Source organism: Xenopus laevis, chromosome 7S (assembly GCF_017654675.1).
Source record: "Xenopus laevis strain J_2021 chromosome 7S, Xenopus_laevis_v10.1, whole genome shotgun sequence".
Classification (NCBI taxonomy): Eukaryota; Metazoa; Chordata; class Amphibia; order Anura; family Pipidae; genus Xenopus; species Xenopus laevis.
This window is the reverse complement of record NC_054384.1, coordinates 38,554,583-38,571,754: the sequence shown is the minus strand read 5'-3', so window position 1 is coordinate 38,571,754 and position 17,172 is coordinate 38,554,583. Positions and strand designations below refer to the sequence as shown.

The 17,172-nt window shown below is 37.0% G+C and overlaps 1 protein-coding gene across 17 annotated transcripts in view; it reads right to left on the bottom strand.

The window, feature by feature from the left end:
• Nucleotides 1–17,172, bottom strand: part of ldb3.S (LIM domain binding 3 S homeolog) — a 111,280-nt gene that overhangs the window by 15,799 nt on the left and 78,309 nt on the right. For 7 of the 17 annotated variants that reach the window (XM_041570356.1, XM_041570355.1, XM_041570365.1 and 4 more), the window contains 4 exons: nucleotides 13,740–13,850; nucleotides 12,327–12,470; nucleotides 9,394–9,441; nucleotides 6,794–6,939 (listed from right to left, as the gene is read on the bottom strand). In XM_041570356.1, coding sequence (XP_041426290.1) covers nucleotides 6,794–6,939; nucleotides 9,394–9,441; nucleotides 12,327–12,470; nucleotides 13,740–13,850 — 449 coding nt within the window. Of the gene's footprint in view, nucleotides 1–6,793; nucleotides 6,940–9,393; nucleotides 9,442–12,326; nucleotides 12,471–13,739; nucleotides 13,851–15,731; nucleotides 15,906–17,172 lie in introns of all 17 variants that reach the window. The other 10 variants (XM_041570358.1, XM_041570359.1, XM_041570368.1 and 7 more) reach the window with 7 other exon arrangements.

The window sequence follows — 17,172 nt, the reverse complement described above, 5'->3', positions numbered from 1 at the left end:
TTAAACAATACAAAAACAATAAAATCCACTTTCGATTACAGGACAACACAGGACACATAGTCGGATTATTTATCAGTCTTGCTATATCTGCTTTGGCAGATATTATTTGACTTGTACTGTTCTGATAATTTATGACGATCCCTAAGCAGCAGCCCAGACCACACTGAGCATGGTCATGGGCATGGTCTTAGTCTTGCAAAGATGTTTAACAAAGTTACAAGATTGTGACCCCCCTGTAGCCAACTTTGAACGCGTATATCATTTGTTTTATTAGACTTCTGGTGCAGTAAGTTCATGTTTATGTAAAATACAAAATACAGCATTTCTAGCATTTTACTAATTTAGACTTTAGTTTCCCTATTCACTATCTGAACTGCCAAAATAAATATAACTTTCTCCCTTTTTATGATTTTCCTTATAATTTGTGGAAATGGCTGTTTGTTGTAAAAAAAAGGAAATATGTATATATTCATTGTTATGTCCCTTTTTTACATAAGTCCAACTGAGTGAGCTAATGTAGGGGTCGGGGGTATAACTTCCCTAACTATCTAAAAGCTATCATCTGTTAATAACTATACTAAAACTACCATTGGTTCCTGTCCCACCTCCATCCCTCTGCCAGTTAAAGAAGAGTCAGGAGGACCAAATAATGCATTTGTCAGATTAACTGGAAAAGCTGTCAAAGATTTTCTGTACTCTGTATAAAAACCTTAGATATACATTTGGCGGGTTAAATATATTAAAGTGACATTGAGTAACCATTTGTTGGAATTACTGCACTTTTAATTTTATTGCACAAAAGTATTTTAAGGCACAGTGCCTCAATTGGTGGTACTGCTGACTTACAGTGCTGGGGTCCAATGACAAAATATGTAAGGGGGACTGTAAGTTTCCACCATGTTTGTATTAGTTACTTCCCACACTGACAGGGACCTTAGATTCACTGGAGCAGGGACAGATGTGAATGTGATAGGGTTCGTAGATTGTAAGCTCCATTGGGGCAGGTACTGATGTGAGATACTGATTCTAAATATACTGCAGTATCAGTCACTAATCACTATAAACGTATTGACAAGTGTAACTTAGTAAAGGGTATCAAAATCAACTAATTTTAACTGACCAACTACATATATTTCAGGGTTATCAGAAATCACACTTCACACCAGGTATCAATGTCTACCTTATTACCCTGTTTTCAAGTGGCCTTCTGCACAGAACTATTTCTGGGCTATGTTAACCTACTATAATAACTGTCTCATTGATTATCAGTCATTCAAGATGGCCAAGTGCATTTACCATTCTTATCAACTTATCTTTGCAACTTGATTGCAAGACATTAATTGCATAGAAGTATTTATATGGGTGTGTTATCTTAAAATCCAACTGTTGCCAGAAACCAATAAATACTGGTACTGATTCAAACTTGAACAAATCTAAACATAGCTGATCAGGTTTCAGTGTGAGATTATTGGAGCAGAGCCGTCTGTATTAGACACTTTCCATTACTTGCTGCACATGCTTGGCAGTTTGGCATATCTTTCACACACAAAAAAGAGGGGATAGATTTCTAGGGGGTGTGTACATTATTTTTGACTGTATCTGTCTAAAGGTGGCCATACACGGGCCGATAAAAGCTGCCGACAGACCAAGTCGGCAGCTTATTGGCCCGTGTATGGGGGCCCCCGACGGGCTTCCCCGATCGAGATCTGGCCGAAAGTCGGCCAGATCTCGATCGGATGGGGTTAAAAATACCGTCGGATCGCGGCCGCATCTGTTCGTTGATGCGGTCCCGCGATCCGACCGCCCGTTTGGTGAACGCTAGGATCCGATCGTTGGGCCCTAGGGCCCACGATCGGATCAGCCCGATATTGCCCACCTCAAGGTGGGCATATCGAAGGGAGATCCGCTCGTTTGGCGACATCGCCAAACGAGCGGATCTATCCGTGTATGGCCACCTTAATTCTGTTGAGGTTGTAAAAACTGTCTTTCACCTTATATTTACACTGGAAGAAAAGAGAGTTGAGACAGTGACCAGAAATTCTTTTGTTTATAGCATTTTTTGTAACATGTCAAGGCACATACCTTATAATCTCAGGCAACACTGCAAACACTAGCAAATTCAGTCTCCTGATGTTTCAGTTTCAATCAGTTGCCCAGACACAAAACATCCCAACACCACTATATAACTAAAGGGAAGCATGACTTTCCTGCACAGTAAGTGGAAGATCATGCACAGCTCTTTGGTACTGATCAGAAGCACCATAATGCTTGTAGGATATTAGCTACTATGAGCAAACCTACCCAAAGATTATATTTGGGGCAGTCAAAGTTTGGTCCATACCATACCTGAATTAGTAGTTTACCCATAACAGCTTACAATCTTTAATAAAAGAAACATGCTCTTCAACTGACACTAGATTCCAATATATTTCTACCTTATCCTGTGGAATATCCTTTTTTGTTTGGTTTTTAGCTACAGACCAGGGGCATTTACTAATATTGGCCAAATTTTCCCTAGTGATGTAACCCATAGAAGCAAGTCAGCAAGTAGCATAAGAAACAAGGAAAAATGATTTTTTGCCCCTAGTACTTACTCTGAATATAGAAAACACCAGCTGCCTAATGGCACAAATATTTAAGGTTTGACCCCAAGTAAACTATAACTATTTTGAGGTCCATATTTTTGGCAAGGCCTCAATGACCCGGGCTTAGGGCGCAGAATTTCAGGGGCGGCATGCTTCCTAGCCGCATCTAAATGAGTTAAGATCACTGGAGATATGTGCATATGCTCGTACAGGAAGGGACCTGTGATGGGTAGGGGGAAGGGGAGGGGATGGTGACAGGTAGGTAGAGGGGAGTGAACGACGATGGGTAGGTTGAGGGGAGGGAACGACAATGGGTGACAAGCAGGGCCGACCTAGGGGCGGCCAGTTTGTAAATCTGGGTCTGACTATTTTATTTTGTTTTCTTTATATATGCTGACTTATTACACACACCATTTTACAGGGAATTATAGGTCACCGGAACACAGAGTTGATGCCACAGCGGAACATACAATATAACGTCCCAACTACAGTCTCAGAAACACTAGTAAGTTTAATCAGAAGACATTAAACCTTCCAGTCCAATATGTTTTTGGATTGCAGGAGAAACCTAAAATACTATGAGGACTGGAATCAAACCCAAGTCTCTAGCAATTCAATGCTAACCACTGTAGCTTCTTAATTCAAAGACATAATAACTCTGTTTATACAGGATAGCCAGCTTTCCAACAATTATAGAGCTCCTGTGCAGTTTGACATGGGTTTTTATCAACTTAACTATGGTGCACTCACATCATAGCTGACTGGCTAAAACAAAAATCATACCATTGAGCTCCCATCTGCAGTGTCATCAGTCAGTTTGGAACTATTGGGCAAAGTATGATACAATGGGCCCTTGGGTGCAATTTGTGTTTCTATTTAAGTGGCAAAATATATAATGAATAAAGTACCCCCTCTTGTAAAATGTGTTTTTATACAGGTCATGGAACTCCGAGGTGACTTCTTATATCCTCATATTTATGCAGTGCCTTGCAAAAACACCTTTTAACCTCATATCTGTGTGTGAGTTCCCACGTAGGGTATTACAGCCCTGCCAGTCCTGACCCTGGATGGAGGTAGGCCAAATGATAATGTACCTGCTCTCTACTGTAGTGGAAACACAGGACTCCTGTAGCGCCACAAGAAGAAAAAAATCACATGGATTTCTTGCAGTAGCAGAATAGGACTACATTATTCTAGTGGTAGCTGTGATTTATTTTAGCTATGTATAATTCCATCAATACACAGAGAATTTAACTGGAATTTACCCGGCTTTTCGTGAAGTCTGAGATAGTGTAAAATCACGGCGTAACATATGGTTTGCGCTATGCAAAAGGAGACATGACTATAAATATTGAATTGCACAAATAAACAGTACATTTATTAAGGATATTTAATAATTGTTTCAGTTCTGTTGTATTTTATATTCTTATTGAGAACCATTGCTGTACGTTAATTGGGAACTGCCAGATAAGTGGTTATTGCCTTGAAACTTGTATTTGAAATGTTTAAGATGCAGTCATTTAAAGGCATACGTACATACACCTATACAGGGTTGGGTCGTAAAGTTCCATACAGACTAATAGACTGAATGATATATGTATACCCTAAACCAGGGGTCCCCAACCTTTTTCCACCCGTGAGCAACATTCAGATGAAACAAGAGTTGGGGAGCAACACAAGCATGAAAAATGTTCCTGGCTAGTGCCAAGTAAGGGTTGTGATTGACTATTGGTAGCCACTATGTGGACTGGCAGCCTACAGGAGCCTCTGTTTGCTAGGACACCTGGTTTTTATACAACCTTCAAGCCTGAAATTCAAAAATAATCACCTGCTCTGAGGCCACTGGGAGCAACATCCAAGGGGTTGGGGAGCAACATGTTGCTCACGAGCTACTGGTTGGGGACCACTGCCCTAAACCCACACGAACAACTGTGATTTTAACTTTCTTTAACTTTCATTCTATAATAGAAAGAAAGACATATATGTAATTTAATTACCAGAAACTTCAAGCTAGGTTCTTAAAGTTGTTGGATTTAGTTATTTTTTATATTCAGATGGTTATAGGTATCATATTGCCATCTAGTGGCAGGTTTTAGGTAATGTGGAATTCAAAAACATTTCTTTACAATCCCAAAAAACATTTATTATCCTTTAATCCATGAATCTATATTAAGTCTGATAGTCTGCTTCATAACCCAAAACAATGATTTTGAGTTAATTATTCATCTTATCGCCTATTGTAGCACGATTTTCCCTTTATTATTTTAAAATGTATTTTATTATAAATGTAGCTCTATATTACAATATAGTAGCCTTCAGAGAGATTTATGTATTGCATAAAATTTAAGGACAATTCCCCCTGTAGGTTTGTTTTAATGCTTAATGTAGTAGTGACTTATCAACATTTTCCAATTCACCTATGGGCATAACTGTAAGAGGAGAGTCCTGAGTCTATAGATCAGGTATCTATAGACTTAGGACTCTCCTCTTACAGTTATGCCCATAGGTTAATTTTTAATAAGGCTAGGGAAGGCTAAGCCTTCCCAGCCATGACCGATTAGAAAGAAAGAAACAAAAAGCTTAACTTCCTGTTTTTCCCCTCAAGATCTAAGTCCTAGTACAGCCAAAAGGATTGGCTAGGCTGGAGGAAGAAATTTGAAGCCTCCTCCAGCCTAGCCAGTAGCAGGACCGGGACTTGCACTTTGAGGGAAAACAAGCTGAAGTTTAGTCCTTGTCTGCTGCCATGATTAATTCTTCCTGGATTATATGTGTCAGGACCAACACCTAGGTACCTTTGTTTCTTTACTCTTTAGCTTCTGCCCCTTTCCCTACCAACCTGGAAACAGTAAAACAAATAGTAGAGCATGCATATCAAGTTAGGGAAACATGAAGTCAGAGCACACGTTACTAATAAAAAATGAAAAGGGACCCTTTGAAGTAAGAGAAAATGGATTGGGTAAATGAGAAGAAACAAGAGATAAGGGAGTATAAAAAAGAATATATAGTATAGGTGATGGCTAAGCAGTATATAAAAGAGAGAGGCAAATTAAAAATTCAAAATACAGTAGTGGCACCTGCAGATAAGAAACTAGTATGAGGGCTAAAGGATAGAAATAGGATGGTACATGAATCAGCAGAATAGGGGGTGCATTCTAAAAAAAATGTCAATTGTCTAGTGTAGCACTTCTATTCATTAAAGGGATACTGTCATGGGAAACAATTTTTTTTCAAAACGCATCAGTTAATAGTGCTACTCCAGCAGAATTCTGCGCTGAAATCCATTTCTCAAAAGAGCAAACAGATTTTTTTATATTCAGTTTTAAAATCTGACATGGGGCTAGACATTTTGTCAATTTCCCAGCTGCCCCAGTCATGTGACTTGTGCCTGCACTTTAGGAGAGAAATGCTTTCTGGCAGGCTGCTGTTTTTCCTTCTCAATGTAACTGAATGTGTCTCAGTGGGACATGGGTTTTACTATTGAGTGCTGTTCTTAGATCTACCAGGCAGCTGTTATCTTGTGTTAGGGAGCTGTTATCTGGTTACCTTCCCATTGTTGTTTTGTTTGGCTGCTGGGGGGGAAAAGGGAAGGGGGTGATATCACTCTAACTTGCAGTACAGCAGTAAAGAGTGATTGAAGTTTATCAGAGCACAAGTCACATGACTTGGGGCAGCTGGGAAATTGACAATATGTCTAGCCCCATGTCAGATTTCAAACTTGAATATAAAAAAATCTGTTTGCTCTTTTGAGAAATGGATTTCAGTGCAGAATTCTGCTGGAGCAGCACTATTAACTGATTCATTTTGAAATTATTTTTCCCATGACAGTATCCCTTTAAACAGTCTCTTATTGTGTATACAGTCCTGGAGTGTCAGTACCCACCTTGCACGGTAGATTCCAGCAGTCTATTATGCAGTAGAAATAAGCAATACACCTACTGAGAGGAAAATATATTTCTTGGCATTTTGTTTATTTATTACTGGGGTACTAACAGACGGTCATTATAAAAACGAGTACAGCTTCCTTTACTTGCCACAGATATTAAGTTCTAGAGTACAACACAGTAATTGCTATTTCTTCTATGACATGCCCTGTAAAATAAAAACATCCTGGCAAGGAATGGCTTAAGTAGCCGTCCCAAGCACAACAATCACCCTCCACCTATGATTATGACTATTTCCTTATTGTGTACATAGTTTGGTTGTCTTACCTTGACTAGGTTGATAAACTGAAGGTTTAATGCTTGCAGTAGTGACTACTCGTGGTTTTGGTGCAGGAGCTGAAAGGGCTGCAGGTTCACTGTACCCCCCATAAGGCACTGGAGCTTTAGCAGTCGTTAATGAAGAAAATGATTGACTAGAAGAAAGACAGGTGAACATATGTGCATGAATAGTTTAGCCTAGACAGACTATTTATGCTCAAATGGGGTCTACAGAGTCTACAGAGAAATGCTGGAAACCTCTTCAGAGCTTTCAGAAGAAATTGTCCTTATTTGTCTGCATCACTGTTATGTAAACACACTAAGATTCCAGGCAGACATGCACTGGCAATAGCACACAAAATACCTTGTACAAGAAACACAATCTACATTGGCTTTTGCATGCTGTATCAGGTTTAATGGATGATGAAACTAATCAAAAGTTTAGGCAGAGGAGAACTTTACATAAGAGTCTAGTTTTATACTAGTATAGCCAGGGTCATACTCCTCTGTAAAGAAATCATCCAGTCAATGCCTTTAAAGGAGAACTAAAACTTATCTAAAGAAGTAGCTAGAAATGTTGCACATTATGTTTTGGGCTTCTGTACCAGCCCAAGGCAACCATGGACCTTTAGCACTGAAGATCTATGCCTCCTAAGATGCCCCAGTAGCCCACTTACTGAGCTTAGGGACCAATTCACAATATACTGTACACATATAATATAACTGTCATAATATAAGGCTGATTAGTAATAAACACAGATAATTTCTACATGGCAGCACAGAAACCAGTGCAACTGTACATGTAAATGTTGCAGACACTTTCCAAGATGGCGACCCAATGACAAGTTTGACGTCCTGGATCATTGCTTCAATTGAGAAGCTGAAACTTTAGGCTGGTGCAATAAAGTTCAGTATATAAAATATGGCATTTGTAGCCTCATTAATTTTTAGGGTTTAGTTTTCCTTTAAAGGACAAGTAAAGCCCAGTTTACTGGAATGGGGTGAAAAAAATGTTTACCACCCCAGTACATTAATCTCCATGGGCAAATGCTCCTTTTAAGAAGACCCACTTGACCCAGAGAACTTTGTAGCTCACCCTAATACAGACTTATCTTAATGCTCTAATTATCTGTAAGTGTCCAAAGAGCAGTACATTGAGTAATTTCTCTGTTGTAGCTTCAAGCCCTGGATCTACCCTAACGAGGATTTGTAAAACAAATGCAAGCACCAGGCAGAGAAATCATCCATTGTTACGAAGGTTAATTTAACCCTAAAAATGTAAGCTACCATACTGAGGTACTCTTTATAGTCACAAATTACTTGTGAAGTGCAGTAACAGTTTCAACTCATTTAGAAAGATTGTTTGTGGCAAGTGTGTATGTATTTAAGTTTTTGTACAGGGATTTTCCTTAATGCATGCAACCAATACTCGATTTTCATTCACTTAACAAATTTACGTTTTAGAAAATGAATCATGCAAGATAATTTAATTCATACATGTGGTAATAATTTCAATAGCCAGGGCCTCAAATAACTATTATCATTAATGTACAATTAATATATTCTAGATGGCTCAAGCCAATTAGGGATTTCTTTGCTGGTTTGGTGTAACAGGAAAATAAGCAGCCACAGCCATTCCTATTATCTCCCCCCCAAAAAAAACTAAAGCATAACAATGAAGTAGGGTAGAAATGCTGTGCATAATGTTATTAGATTCTATACCAGCCCAAGGCAACCACAGCCCTGGTTATGGTTGAAGACTAAACATTTGTCCCTACAGTCACCGGAAGGTGGAAGGGGTGTTTTCCGATACATTTTCACCATCTAATTTGTGTTGCCTTGGCCTGAAGGGTTAAAGTAATTATGCAGTTCTAGTAATGAATAGCAACCAATCAGGCATCATTTTGTGGCCTGTTGTTTGAAAAGCAAATTATAAGATGCTATGGGTTACTTGACTTAGATCGATCCTTGTGCCTGTTATTAAATGATTTTGTATATATGGAGAGTCCAGAAAAAATGGAGCTACTGCTATTGTTAGAATAAATAATAAATTGTGTTCAAAGACTTATTCGCTATAGTGCTATTCATTAATGAGATTACATTTTTGGATAAGAATGAAACTTCAGTATTAATTTACAGGAACACTCAATCACTGGTTGAGATACACACATTTACCATATTACTTGTTGTGTGCTCTAAGGCCATGATCTTTTATATCAAATATTTTCATAAACTTTATAGTTTAGAGTTAATTTATATTTATATCAAATATTTTCATAAACTTAATAGTATAGAGTTAATCCCTGTTAAATTAAAAATGTTGGTTTTACTATCTTAAAGGCAAATAATAGTATATATTATATATAGTAGTAGTAATATCTATTCCACTTTTGTAGTGATGGTGGTGGGGTTTCGGATGATTTATAAAGCTGCTGCAATTGTAGATTTCTATCTGAGACCATAGCTCAGATCAGATTATTCCATCCCAAATAGACATGCATATGGACTTTTGGGCACTAATCATTACCAGGGACCAAACTTGTGGTCAGTAGATTTAGAATTTTGTTTTATTTTGTTTAGATGCAGGAGGGGTTCAGTTCAGGCAATACCTTGCTTTTGACTGGTAGGTGGTAGTGAAGGACGATTGCTGTTGAAGGCTATAAATAATGACAAAGTTGGTCTCAATTATTGTATATTTAAGAGGTCAGACTGGTGAAACATTCACTGTAGATGGATCATAAATACAGTGCTCCCTCACTATACCACCTGCATTATAGTACCATCCAAATATTTTACCTTGTAAATGTCAATTGTAAATGTCAAACACACCAATGCTGCCTATATCAGGACCCATTCATCCTAATGTTACAGTTATAATCACACAATTTGGCTGTCCTAAAGCAGGCGTTAAAAATAGGAAGCACTGTATCAAGGTTAAACAAGTTTCTGTATATGAAAGAAAGTTTTCCATTAATGCAAATTAAGCAAATTGAATGAAAAAAAGCCTTCCTCATGTACTTATTCATAGATTCCAGTGAAAAGATAAGCCTAAATAGAGGCGGATTTATTAAACTCGCAAACACTAAAACCATGACTGCTAATGAATTTATTAAAAGTCCAGATTAAAAAGGTATTAATGTAAAAAGGCACTGAATGATGCAGTAAAAAATACGGATACTTTGAAAACCTTGAAAAATCCAAAAATGTCTTTTGGACAATTTCTAGCAGAGAAAAAATCCGAAACCCTCTAAAAGTCCGGATTGATTTAAAATGGTCCAATAGGAACAGCGCAGCTCCCACTGACTTCTATAGCACCTTGACAAATTTTACTTTCAGGGCCAGAATTAGGGGTAGGCAGAAGAGGCATGTGCCTAGGGTCAATAATGAAGAGGTACTAGGCACATACCTCTTTCATCACTTATTCCTGTTGCAGGCACTTGTTCCCTCAACTACCACTGGTTACAGCTAACTCACCTGTGCATGCTCCCACTCCCTTGATTGCTCACAGTGTTTGTGTGCTCCCCTCCGACCTCACAGTGCATGCGCGAGCTGTCGTGCGGGGGAGGGGGCAAGATGGCTGGCCGGGTTGCCTAGGGCACCCAGCCAGCTTGACCTTCCTCTGTTTACTTGGCAAATTTTTGACTTAGAGGTTTATAATGATTTCACATTTATTAAATCTTGATCTTTGGGGTTTTTAGAAATATAGGAGAATCACAAATTTTTCAGGATTTGTGGAAAAAAACAAAATTCAATTGTAGGTAAATGGGTCCCTAAGTGTATGATTAGGGGAAGGGTGATGTGCTTTGCTGAAGGGGCTTTGCACTATAATAGTCAACATCAGTTTTGAGTCTATGAACCCCTTTGTTTCACCAGGTGTCATATATATATATATATATATATAAACTTCCATATATAACTTCCAGACGAGTATCCACACTCCAAGGTCAATCTTAATAGAAGCAGGGGTGCACAGTAAATTGTGTATACACCAATAGTTTCCAAACCAGCACTCCCTTTTATGTAAAACAAGGATCATCCTTGAAGGGGGTCCCGGTGGGGATCGAGACGTTGGATATTGATGCAACAATAAAAGATTATATGTTTTACATAAAAGGGAGTGCTGGTTTGGAAACTATTGGTATATATATATATATATATATATATATATATATATATATATATATATATATCTATTTATATATATATATATATATATATATATATATATATATATATATATATATATATATATATATATATATATATATATATATATATATATTTGCATTTATACACATGAGCGGTACCTGCTATATTGATTGCCCTAAGGCATTTTCAATAGATCTCAACAGAACAGGCTCCCTAATGAAAAAATATTTGGAAGGCTGAAAGTTATGGAGTGTGCTCCTGCTGAGGCAAAGAGATATTAAGGCAAATATCAACGTTAAAGCAAATGTGCCGAAAGATTATTTTACATAAATATCTATCTGTTTAAGGAATGATTAAATTATCAGCAGGTTTTGCAGATTGGTGTATTTTCCCTGTAACAGGATAGTTGCAAATGCATTTGTAATCTTTCCATATCTAAATAATATATTTGAAACATGATGTTTGCTTTATAAATAAAGTTAATTGAATATTTTTCTGTCCTGCAGTAATACATGACAGTAGAGTAACCATAATGCTGCAAATGTAAATACAAGGGTTAATACCACCACATATAGGAACGTAAAGGGGCATATTTATTGAAAATTACAATTTGAAGTTGGCTGAATAGGTCCGTTTTATAACAAATAGGCAAGTCAAGGCCACAAAGGTCTTGTCTAGGGTGGCAAAATTTCAAGGGTGTCATGCCTCCCAGCCACATCCAAATGCGAGAGGGGACAGGGAGGAGAAGGAGATGGGAGGAGGAGAAGCAGATGGGGGTGAACAGAGCCAGCCTAGGAGCGCCTGTATAGTAAACCATCCCTCCTTTCATCCTGTGTTGGGCGTTTTACAACTGTACTCTAAACTTTAAAAAATGTGATAAGTTTTATCAACCTTGGCAGCCTCATTTTTAAATATTCAACTAATTGTTCACTAAACATTTGCAGGTATGAAGAAATGAAACCTGTTCTCGTATTGATATCTATTTTAGCAGTTTCTATGTGAAAAATAAATTCTTTTTTTCACTCATTGTTTTTCCCATTGCACAAAAAAGCATAAAAAGAGTGTTACATATCCAAACTGGTGTTAAAATGTTTGATGAAATTTGATAACAAGAAAAGGGTAATAACAACAAAAATGTATTATGATGAAATGATTTTACATATGATGGAGTGGGCAACTTGTTAGCTGATATTACTAAGCAAAGAAAATAGCAAACTTAGTTTTCAACCTCAAACTGGTAAACGCCAGTAGAAGCACACAAGCTGTAGAGGACTATGCATCCTCCCCTTTAGTGCTTAAAGGATCTGGAAATGCCCAGCTTTCTGATGAACTGGGACCTCACAGCACTGAAGGAAGAAGATGGTTAATAAATAGCCTGCTGCAGCAGCTGTACCTCCGGTATACTTTTCTTGGGAGAAATGAGGCAGCAGATCTTTTTTGTACGTTTCTCTTCTTGAGTAGCGGTGAAGTTATGAATATAGGAGAAATATAAAGGGCTTCCAGAGCTGGTGGCAACATGGGTGATTTATATTTTTGTCTACCCAGTGAAAACAGTAAAAAAAAAGGTTATTTGTGAGTGGATGTAGACTATCGATGACATTGCTAACAATTATCAAAATAAGATTTTTTTTGCTGGGCTTTCAAAAATATTAATGTCCCTGCACATTATTTACACTTTTTGACCCTATTTGTTGTGTTTTATGTTTCATCTTGATCTAGTGTTTAATTCAAATTTAAAGAGATGATGGGCACCAATGTCAGTGCTGGATTTCTGGCATAGAACAACATCCTGATGGGAAAACCTCCACAAGCCCACTTTGTTACATATGATTTTTAGTATATGCATGCTGGGAGGACCACCCTGACCAATAATGTATTTTGGATATTGGTTGATTTATCATTTGAACCAGTGTCGGACTGGCCCACCAGGATACCAGGAAAACTCCCGGTGGGCCCAGGTGTCAGTGGGCCTTTTGCTTCTAACCATTTGGCTTATTATATGGTCATTTCTTTATTAATTTAAGGGGCTTAATAATGGAAGAGTATAGTATAGTATGTAGAGATAAAAGACAAGAGAATGAAGAGTGAGGAGAGGAGGAATAATAGTTTGGAAAGTGGGCCCTCAGTCTAAAATTTTCTGGTGGGCCCCTGGCATCCAGGTCTGACCCTGATTTGAACATTTTGGAAAATTTCCTCTGCTAATGCATCAACATCAGCCAGTGCATGATGCATCTGCAGCTGGTTGGTCTGTTGACACAAACAAATTAAATAGTAGGAAACCGGCCCACTGCTTCATTCTTCTTGAACACTCAACTCAGTGAAAGCTCTTATTTTGGTCATCATTTGTGTGTTATTTAACCAGCTACATTTAGAACAGAAAAGCTGTAATTCAACCAATTAGAAAGGAATGAGCAAAGTATCACAAAAAAGCATAACTACACATCTGGTATAAATTTAAAGGCTTTGATACCCACGAACTGGAAATGCTTGAGCTAATTATTATAAAAAGATTGATAACAAATGGGACGGAAAAACTGAAAGAGAAAAGATATGCGTTAATATAAAACACATACTGTTTCTTGGAGAAAGAGAAAATCTGCAATGTAAAAAGCAGTGTCATTCAAAATCAGAATAGATTCAGAATATCAGTTTTGTGTTTTCTGAGTCACCTAAAAGTAAAAATGACAGATAGTCATCACTAAAAGAAACCACTGTATATGCGAAAGATATTTTATGAAGTGAGAATGGTCGATAACATGAGCACATGTGCAAGCACAAAATGGGTAACACAGAAGCAAACATATACCTAGACTGTGCAGAAATGGCAGATGATATAGTGGATGCTGCTACGGACAGGTTCTTTGATCCATGGAAGGCTTTGTTCTGTGAAGCAGAGATGCTGGGAGCGGCTGGTGCTCTGCGAATGACATAGCATAAGCATGAGACAAACTTAAATTATGCTTATGTTTGCTATCAAGAGCCACTGAAATGCATTGTCCAATGAATTTCAGGCCTTGCTTATAGCCAAAATGTACTCATATGACACATATAAAGTTAATTTTGATGTGTAAGATGCTGTTCCACATATGTCAGATATACATACAGTATGTATATCAGTTTGTATTTGTAAACTGTTTGTATTTATGTGTAAGATCAGACAGCTATTAAACAGATTCTAAAAACCTAGATTATTTTTTATAATTGTTCTCTTTAAAAGCTGCACAACTGAAAAATGTTCATGAAAAGTAAAGCTTCTTAGAACTTCAGTAGCTCACTATAAAGGACTGATAACAGCTTCTACACCACTGTGAATGCACTTCTATGTAGTGCATTCTGGGTATTTGCAGGATAACAAATGGATAAATCCACTTGGATCATTTGGATTAATCCCTTAGATTAGAGTTGTTCCTCTGCACTAAACTTCAATAACTACTAAATTCTGTTTTGCTTAAAACAAGATATTCCCTCTAGAAGATTTCAGTAGTGATCACATTCATAATTCTTAGTTGTTGATAACTTGCTCAGCATAATTTAATCTTGTTTGCTATTGCCTAAAATATTATTTCCTGATGCAATTTTATCACATTAGTGACCTTTCAAAGACCTGACATTTCTTCTTTCTCGGCTATGGCCTAAGTTTCCATCTTTCTAAACAAGATGCTGCCAAGAAATATATTTTACAGTTAAATATCTACTTTATATTAAGGTCCTTTACATAAAAGATATCATAACATTTTGGCTAAAATCTCTGTAGAAGTATTTATGCTTTGGGTAGTTTACTACTAAAAGTTTTTAGAGTACTGATAACTGACAATACAATTTTTATTTAGTAGAACTGCATCTTTAATGAGCACAAGGGATTAGTCACGCGTTATAATGTACAACATAGAGAATGCAAATGCATCTGTGGGAGAAGAATGTGTGGATCCTTAGAAGACATGTGGTGGTATAATAAATGTGGTATTATTACATGTTAGCATGTAGTCTGTTACAATGGACTGATTAAGGCAATTAAAAAAATGTATCAACTTTTGTAAGCCTCACATTTCAGGAGGACAACATATTTGTTGTATATATTGGGCATTGGGTATATGGGCAGCTGCACTAAAACTTATCTTGTGGTTTGTCTCATGAAAACTCAATAAAGGTTTATGGGAAAATATAGAATTAAATTAGGAGATCATCTTTTCTCAACGAACTGAATCTAGCCATTTGTTTTATCATTAAAAGTAGAGAATGAGCAGGGAAGTTTATGGAAAGGGGATGTAGGGGATGGGATTTTGGAAATAAAATGATTTTGGTTGAAAAGGTAACATGTAAGCCAAGACAATGGAGGTTAACTAGATTATGGCAAGAACGTTTATAGTAAGAACTAGTTTTGAAAATGCAGGTGTGCTTGGGTCATAGTGTAGGATAGAAATGGATCCAAACAAGTAGATGAACAGGCTATAGACAACTAGGAAACTTGCTTAACTTTCTACCTCAACTTAACCCTGACTGTACACATTTATATAAGCCAAGTTCATGTTCAGTGATCTATGAACATCTTTTGGTATAAATGAGGGTGGACACTGCTAACTCAATGTCTATCCAGTTAGTTGGTTGTCAGTGGAAACATAACTGTTATAACCTCTAGCATTTTTCAATGGTCAATGAATAATTTAAAAACACTATTTGAATTATTTATCATAACCAAAGACCATATCAACTGTGCCTCTGAATTTCTCCTTTTGCAGACTTTAATAACTTTCATCCTGTTAATTAAATAGGTATCAGAAATACAAAGATATTAAATTACCTTGGGCTGGAAGGCAACATAGCAGACAATACGGAGGTGGGAGCAGCAGCAGGTAGCGGTGATACTGGTTGTGGTTCAGTGTATTGCTCAGCAGTAGCATTTTGATTTGCAGAAGCAGCTGGAATTGTAGCAAAGTCTATGCTTGAAGCCATTGGTACATGCTCAACTGGGCTACTGAGTAAAGTTAAACCAAGGGAATAATCTTAGAATATTAACATAGTGGACTCATCATTGTATAGAGATATTTTTTCTAAATATTTTTCTTCTGAATATGCTGAATCTGATCTGATCAAGCAACTTATTTCTTGTAAGGTTACAACTTTATGTGGATTGGTTGCACCACTGAATTTTTTAAACCCAAAGCAAAAGACTAAATAGCAAAGCATGCAGTCAATACAAGTGGAAAATAATATGCAAGAATTTGTGGAATCAAAAATTATAGCATTTTTAGTTTTTCAGAAGACTCCAGCATGTGTTCATAGTGGCCTGCATTAGCAACATTCTAATGTAGAGTAAGGTCACATGGTCACTTTCTTTAAGGGTACCAAAAATAGCTGGCACATATGGATGCTTCATTTGTAATGCTACTCTGATTAAGAGAACATGGTTTCCAGTAATTATGTCACTGTATGGGCAAGAATAATACTGTAGTCAGACTTTGGTTCTCAATCTGTGGAACTGGTACCCCCATGGACCTAAATCATTTGCCAACTTAAAGGCTCTATATAGAGTGAGATTTGGAGAAGAATACCTATTTGAAGTTGTTAATGTTCTTGAAACTATTGCTGATATAGCAATGCTTGCATATATCTGTAATTCTAAAATATTGGACTTCAAAAGGGGGCTTAAGAAAATCATTGTTTTTATTCTTATTTTAATAATTCAGGTCCCAATAAATAGAATTAAAATCTTTGCTAAAACAAATTGTCTTGGACCTGGACACTTTTTGTAAGAAAGATGCTGTATAGCGAGCGGTAAAGCAAATCAAATTTAATGAAATAACTACAAGGTTACTGGTCTGAAAGACACAAGCGTTGTTTATTAGAGACTGGATCATCTAAAGGGGTAGTTTACCTTTATATTTAGTATGCTATAGAAGACTGTGATATTCTGATACAATTTTACAATTGGTGTTCATTTCAATTTTGTATTTATTTATTTTTAATTATTTAGCTTTTTGTTCAGCAGCTCTCTCGTTTGGAATTTTAACTACCTGGTAGCTAGACTCCAACAGTTACAACAACAATAACAACAACAAAAACAACAGATTAAAAAATGAATAGGAGAGGACCCCAGCAGAAACATAATCAAAAACAATAAAATTGTAGCTTAACAGAGCAATAGTTTTTTGGGCACCAAATAACATTTTAAATTGCACAATGCATAGAGGAAGAAGAGAAAGGCATGTAAGGGAGAGGAAGACATGTAATTAGTAAAAAAA